Consider the following 8,039-nt stretch of genomic DNA (forward strand, 5'->3'; position numbering starts at 1 on the left):
GCGGTCCTAGCCCTTGGACAGAGTTGCCTGGGGCAGAGTTGTTGGGATCAGGTGAAGCGCTCGGTGTTAAAGAGACGGCTGTACCAAATGTTGTGAAAATATAGGTGACACTTTATTGTACTAACTTGACTGAGGACTGTTGGTGTTCGTCAACAAACTACATGCAGTTAATTGACCATACGGCACGTTACAGTATTCTCGGGTATCGTTGAACTGAACTGATTATCGCTAATATTCTGTTTTGTTTTTTGTAATTTTTCATTTGTAGCATTGATTCAGCTTTTGTGTGCATGTGTGTGTGTGTGTGTGTGTGTATGTGTTGGGGTAGGTGAGGACTGGGGCAGGCGTCAGCACATCCCTTTTAGTGTGTGTGTGTGTGTGTGTGTGTGTGTTGGGGTAGGTGAGGACTGGGGCAGGCGTCAGCACATCCCTTTTAGTGTGTGTGTGTGTGTGTGTGTGTGTGTTGGGGTAGGTGAGGACTGGGGCAGGCGTCAGCACATCCCTTTTAGTGTGTGTGTGTGTGTGTGTGTGTGTGTGTGTGTGTGTGTGTTGGGGTAGGTGAGGACTGGGGCAGGCGTCAGCACATCCCTTTTTGTGTGTGTGTGTGTGTGTGTGTGTGTTGGGGTAGGTGAGGACTGGGGCAGGCGTCAGCACATCCCTTTTAGTGTGTGTGTGTGTGTGTGTGTGTGTGTGTGTGTGTGTGTGTGGGGGCTGGGCTATATATACCGTATATGATTATGCACACACTCACTGAGACACAAACACACAGTTCCTGCATGCGTGTTGCCGAGAAGACGGATTTGATGGTCTCCGTCACCTGCCACCCGCGGACAGATGAGCGCGTTTTCGAGAGAGTCCAGGAGAAAGTGGTTTAAGAGGCGCCCCTGGATGACGGGCGGGGGGGGTGGTTGAGGCCACCAATGTGATTATACTTTATTGTGCGCGTGTGAGGCCCCGGCTGTAATTCAGTTTGAAGAGAACAGAGGGGCCTGCCATCACCCTGGGAAAGTTCACACTCTGCAATCTGGACCAATAAGGGAGACCGGGCGCAGGCGACGGGGAAGGACAAAAAGGAGGGTGGGGTGGGAGTGTGGTAAACAGAAAACCTTCTCCCAGCTCCTCCAGGAGAGCAGGGATGATACTCTGTGTACTGCTGTACGGCTTGACAGGCAATGTTTTCAGGTGCAGGCTAAAGTTCCGATTTGATTCAGAATAGGGCAATATTCACAATTTTCTCGTATATACAGTATTGCATACAAATATTCAAATTTGTCATGTGAACACCATATGGACAGATTTGTCAATATTATTCTGCTTAACTGTGGCATGCCGACCCATAATGTTATTGCTTTATTCGCCACATGAGATTCATGCCATGTACAGTCTTACAGTATTGTCTCATGATGAAGATCTGGCTGACCCAAAAAATGAAATTATACCATTATTCAATGTTTGTGTTCAGTGAAATGTATTAATTCTGATTATTATTGTTATCGTTATTATTATTATTATTATTATTATTATTATTAACAATAATAACAATAATAATAATAATAGAATAACAACAATAATATAAATATATTAATAACGATCAAAATAATAATACACAACACAACAGTTATGGTTATGCTATTTATGTTGCACAGAAAAGACAGTTTATCATTCTTGATATTGAGCTTACAAAGACATAGGACATCACATTCATAAAAAATATATACTTGAAATTGGATATTTTACATTTATTTCAATAGTAAGTATGAGAATTAAAGTATTGCAGTTAGTCAAGTCCAACTGATACATATGGGATATTGCATATTAAAAATATATAAATTAAAAAAGATATGTTCTGTACACATTAAATACAAAGTGAACACTATTCGCACAAATCTATAAGATAAAAAAAAAGCATCTTGCTGCAAAGGAAAAGCTGTCAGCCCGCGGAGCTGAACCGGACCTTCCTGCTGTTTGTATCTCTGTATCCTTTCCCCCATTTGCCGGGCACTCTGTTAGTCAATGGCTTTGTCTTTCAGTATCTTCCTCACGTTCTTCATATAATCTGGGTCTGGGTAGCTGTCTCTGAGCGTAGACACAAGCAGAGAATTATCTGATCAGTCGACGCAGGGTTGTTGTCTGGCGAGGTTGTTGTGGTTCAAAGCTGTGTGTGCTGCAGGCGCCAGTGTGTGTGCAACATCAGAATCGTCGGATCACAGACAACAGAGAGGAACCGTTAGTGTGCGCCACCGTTGTGTTTCAAAAAGCTAGAAGATGGCCACGATGTCAGACAGACGTGGTTTGAGACTGGTGGTAATAGAGTGATTCACGCTGCTGTAGTCCATGCCTCAGAGTACAAATACGCAATGTACGCACCATTTAATGCTGCACTGCATAGGAACCAAACTTTGGTTTCTAATGGGAGGCAAGGTGTAAAAAACAATAGCATATGAAATCACAGTACACTGCCTGGGTGCACCTGGCGTTATGATGCACCCTGAGTGCATCTTGTTGTAATCGGTTAGCAAATAACATCATAAAATGCATTTGACAGCAGCTCTGTCATCAGCGTCTCCCGTAAGAGTAAAAAAAAAAAAAATCATCATACATACAGCCCACTCTGCATTTTGTACGACTTCTGTACATTTAACTCACAACGGGTTATACTGAAAAGTTGGAGAGTCATCAATAACATCTCAAATTAATCTGCCCATCTCTGTATTCATACACAAGTTAAAACTACCTGTCAGGATATCAATAATGTTTGATTGAGTTCAAGACCAGCAGATCACCGGAAGACCACAAGAAAAAGACATCTTGAGGGTCACACGGTTAAATGGAGCCTATTAAAAGTTGCGTCTATCTAAGCAGGTTGCCATGTTGAAATATGTATAAGAGAAAATCTTTGGGTCAGTTGCTGCCATCCACTGATCGAGTAAGGGTGTGGAATGAAGAAAGTAAACGGATGCTAAATTACAATAGTTAGTTAGGTAGTTAAAGCAAGCAAAGGGCACCACCGCAGAACCCTTGGCAGAGTATTTTACTGAATCACGCTCACGTCTTTGTCCCGCCATCGGGCTGCGTCTTGAAGGGGATATCCTTTGGGGTCACTACATCCTCCCCATCCTGGTTGCTGGCCACGGTGAAGAGAAGGCCCTGGTGGAAGGCCTTTTCCAGCAGCCTCAGAACTTTCCGGCCTTCACGGTTGTCCGGCAGGTAGGCCCACAGCCTCAGGCCTGCGAAGGGCTGGCCTGGATGAGGGTGCCTGTCCTGAAACCATGGGGCACAAAAGGTTCACGGGTTCAGTGGCCGTAACAACGTTAATTTGAGGCCGGAATGTTTGCCCCATTGGACAGCATTTAAGCTCAGCGACATGTTTCTCAACAGCAATGCATTCAACAAGGTCATGCTGTGAACAGTTATAAATGAGGCCTGGAATGAAAAATCCTTTAAACCCCAGTTGATTGAAAGTGACACGTGACAAGTTTACTTCCTACTTCTAGATTTAATAATCTCTCTTTACTGTGAAGCCAAACCTGCAGCTTAATGCCATAGTGCAACAACATGGAACGTAAAGCATTATAGCTGATTCTCGCCTCGGCCGAGATCCTTTGTCGAATCTCCCCCGTGTGCTAAACTGCTCCCACTCGTGTCTCGAAAACCATCATGGAAATGGTATGCCTGAAATGATTTTTGCATTTTTACAGACCGGTTGTGAATGCCAGCATGATCTGTCCCGAGCAGCGAACCGGACCAACCGGATTTAAAGAGCTTCGTGCAAAAGAATGCCAACCGGTTTCATAAAATGAAGAAAACAGTACCTGCCCTTGGCTCTGAGCATTTCCATAACACTGAAGGTTTGAATTTACTTTTATTTGTTTTATGCCTTTGTTCTTTGTGTTTACATTCATATGCTGCTTTTGTGGTTGTCAGGCTGCCCTTATCATTGCCCTAATCTTTAACAATGAGAAAATACAGTTTGGTTATGGTCTGAGGTTGCCCTCATTATGACCTCATCATCTCTGCCAACCTCAAGGCTAATTGCTCTAAATTTGGGGTGGTGTGGGGAACAGAGCCATGACAGCAGGACATTTTGCTGGGGGCCTCAGGAGGCAAGACAGTGAGTAGGGCGGTACAAATATCGGGACACCATCTTAGACAACAAACAGTCCTTTGGAGTCATCGAGTTCAAGCCAAAAGTCAGTCAAGGCTGTTTTTCCTTAGAAAGGAAAGAACTCAGGAGAATGTGAATCAGTCATTATTTGATCCAATTTCTACCTGCTTCATTGGGTCAGTATTGACCTTCAGTACCAGCTTGGTGTGGCTCACTTAATGACATCTGGAAGATTAAACTGGAGAGGACCATATTGCGGAGCAGTTAAACCATTAGAAAACAGGAAAGGCCCACGGCAGAGCTGTAGAAGATTGTACAAGTGAGTAAGAAAGGAGTGGATGTAGTGGACCTTCCACCACACCACTTCCCATGGAACTTTAGGGAAAGTCCTAATTATGAGAGATTTGAATCATCCACAGTTATGTCACCAAACCAATAAAGTCTTTGTACTGTTGCTCTTTTTCCTGCTGTTTGCTGTGTTCTAACCCTAACCCTGGCCCTCAACATAATCCACTTCCACACCATCTGCACCAGTATTGGGTCCCATCTCAACCAGTATCAGGTGCCACCCAGTTCCGCAGAGAGGTCACCTAGAAGCTCCAGTTTCTTCATCACCACCAGGGCCAGGACTCCAAGGGGTGGGAGGATCTATCCCAATGCGTCTCCTAAAGACATACTGTATGTTCTATACAATTCTGTTGTATGATTTAAATGGGACCGTCATTCCATCTTGTATCTTCTGATTGAAACCCTTTAAAGCATCACGTTGAGGCTCTGTCAACAGGGTGAAGGTTGAAGTCCCTTTAAAACTGGAGATCCCCAAACAGCTTAGTGCCACAAAGTATGTCATTGGGTGACCAATGGCAAATTGGTCTATGGTATATGAAGCTCCCTCAGAAAAACAGTTATTCCGACTTTGATTCTATTTTTTTTTTTTTTTTTTGCGCATGGAACCCCCAACTGAATTCTCTTCCTCCCAAAGCCGATGTTGGCCGTCGGAGCGCCAAGGCGAGTTGGTTCTCGCCGTAGACCTTCCTACCGACTGTACCCCATCGGAGAATAAGAAGTTAATCTGCAGGGTGTTGTCCGCGGGGTAGCCCGGCAGATCCCTGTGGAGGATCACCCAGGTAATCTGGCCCTCTGGCTGGCTGCTGCCCGGCGCCCCGTAGATCTTGTTGGTGGCCTCATTAGCTTCGAGAGAGAGAGAGAGAGAGAGAGAGAGAGAGAGAGAGAGAGAGAGAGAGAGGGGACAGATCTCTTTAACAACAACATCCAGCGGAGCTAGAATGAGGAAAAGGAAAAGATTTTCAAGTCGGGAAATTAGGGTGTGAGAAAAGAATGTAGAAAGAGATAAAGAAAGAGACAACGAGGGGGGGGGGGGGGAGGAAATGGGCACGTGGGATAACTGAATAATAGAGAGAGAGGGAGAGGAGAACGGTGACAGGCAGACGAGGACAGCTGTAGAGGTTTTAATGGCCTTGCGCTGGAGTACCTTGATGTGTCAAAGATGGAGGCCCCTGTCCATTCAGGTACTGGTTACAGTGAAACTTGTCCCTGCTCTGCCCCGTGCCCATAATGACAGACAGGCTGCCGTGGGTGGGGGTGGGGGGTGGTTGACAGGAATAAGAAATGAAGAAATGTGAGTGGGGGTTGGAGGGTGGAAAGGGCATACTTGAATAAACCGCCATTCCGCTATTTAAACAGAACTTTTAATGTGCTTTTCTGGCATGGAATAGAAACCCCCTTCACCGAAAGACATTTTGTTTTGCGGGTGTTTGATCACCAAATACGATTATTGTCCCAAATAAAATCAATGCTTTTCTCTCTGAAATACAACCCCCCCCAAAAAAAGAAAAGAAAAAGAAAATGCATGATTGCATTTCCAAAACTGAATTCATTCAGTATTTCTATTTATTATTATAATTATTAGTAATAATAACAATAATTATAATAATAATTATAATAAATTATTAGAAACATAACTTTAACTTTTATAACTTATAACAAAATAATACATAACATATAACTTTCTAAATATATAATATTTATTCATATCTCGAATAATAATAATAATAATATAATAATACTAAAACTAACTTTATAATTAGCATTATAACAAACTACTTTACACTTGAGAAAGATGGCCCTGGCTAAAGTTTGGTCTAATTGCATGTGAAACTAACTGATTAAAAAAAAATGTAAACACAAATCCTCCACGACGAATTCATAAAGTCCAGCCATTACTCACCTGGTGAGACCCTACCGCAACGTTCCTCTCCACACTGGTAATATGTAGTAGGTAATTAATATACTTAGCAGGTCTGCGTTGGTTCAGCTCATGGTGACACGCCAGGGTGACAGTGTCCGCCTGGTGCACAGACACGGTGGAACCTGAAAGGTGGGTGTGGCGATGGGGATCATGGTCCAACCGGTGTGGCAGCTCTTTACTTTTAACAAATGACAAATTATTTCGAAATGTGTTTAATTCTAGGTACTATTAATTAGTAATACTCTGTATTTTTTTTTTTTTAATTCTGCCATCAAGATTTTCTCAGAAGTAGAAGTATTTTGTGTGATAATTATTTTATGTATGTGCCTTGCACAGATAAAAAATACATTACAATAAGTTATCAAACTTTTAGGTTCTTTAACTAGTGCAAAATGTCTGCAGGCGGCTTTTAATGTTATTTTTCAGGATGCTGATTAGTTTTTAGATCAAAGATCAATGTTGATACAATCAGTTGATATTTTAATAATAAGTCATGAGTAATTTGAGTATTTTAAATCAAAAAATACTGCACCCAAAAGCATCTTTTTTTTTTTCTTTTTACCTGTGCTCTCAACATGCTGGGCATACAAAACAGAGTATTTGTATGCCATTGCATCCAGGACAGAGTTAGTCTGCAAGTAAAGTTTAACTTCTCAACCTGCAATGCCACTTTTAATTCATTCTTTAATCCTCAAGAACTGCTGAAACAACTCTGTCCAGTGGTCGACCTGTTTGATGAGCACAGCTTTTTGTTACACAGAACCGCCACCAATCCCCCTATTGAAAAAACGATCTTAGTGTGTTTTGGTCTACAAACAACTAATCATAATTACTATTCCAGGAGGGGGAGGATCACCATGGGTGAGACATTATGAAAATCGAAACAAACAACAACTTGTACCTAGAAATACATAAACATAGAAGTGCCGGGCCGTTTCTGGCCTGCTGCGATCCGGTTGGGCTGCGGGGAGCCCCGTTGGTTTTCAGAACCCCTTGGAAGCTGCTTGCTGCCATGGGTGTGGGCTGGCGTGCAGGAGACGGCTGTCAGCCTTGCTCCCACTCTGCGGCGGATGCCCCAGGCAGCGGTCAGGTGGTGCACTTGGCTACGTGGGGGGGAAGGGGCGCTCGGGGCTTGTGGCCAGGTGGGGCATCTGGCCGGTTACAGTATGGCGCCCTGCCTTTGCGTGGGGCGTTGGTGGGCATGGGGGCCTCGCCGGCTCGCCTATGGAGCCGGTGGTTCTGGCGGGGTGTTGGTCTGTAGGCGTGGGACCTGTTTCCGGGCCTGTGGTCCATGCCTGGCGTGTGTGTCCACCGGGGAGTGCACGGGTCTTGTTCCATTAGTTTTGGTGTATGAGGTTTGGAATTATATTTCAGCCCTATAGACACTCCACAACCACAGGAAAGCCCAGAGAACCCTGCCCTGCAGCCACAGAAGACCCCCCCCCCCCCCAGCCCCCAGAGAAGCCAGGAGCTCATGGAGCAACACCCACACATAGCCCTGAGGAGCATAAACCAGTCCTAAAGAGTGCGAGGAGTCCCTGCACTCCTGAAGCGCACACATACAACCCACCCCCATGTGCAGCCATAAGACGCACCCGCAAGCACAGAACCGGGGCGCCAGGTACGGACCACAGACCTGGAGCCAGGTCCCATGCCAACAGACCG

At 44.5% G+C, this 8,039-nt stretch overlaps 1 protein-coding gene across 1 annotated transcript; it reads right to left on the reverse strand.

Annotated features, from left to right (window-relative positions):
- Positions 1–1,673: 1,673 nt before the first annotated feature.
- dtx3la (deltex E3 ubiquitin ligase 3L a) lies at positions 1,674–7,667 on the reverse strand (the record flags this gene model as incomplete). The annotated part of the gene is made up of 6 exons (XM_080020084.1): positions 1,674–2,076; positions 3,050–3,261; positions 5,145–5,296; positions 5,598–5,692; positions 6,418–6,496; positions 7,538–7,667. The coding sequence occupies 6 exons, from the start codon at positions 7,665–7,667 to the stop codon at positions 2,007–2,009; spliced, it is 738 nt and encodes a 245-aa protein (XP_079876210.1). The 3' UTR covers positions 1,674–2,006.
- Between the last annotated feature and the right edge of the window lie 372 nt (positions 7,668–8,039).

Source organism: Zeus faber (genome assembly GCF_960531495.2).
Source record: "Zeus faber genome assembly, chromosome: 19".
NCBI lineage: Eukaryota > Metazoa > Chordata > Actinopteri > Zeiformes > Zeidae > Zeus > Zeus faber.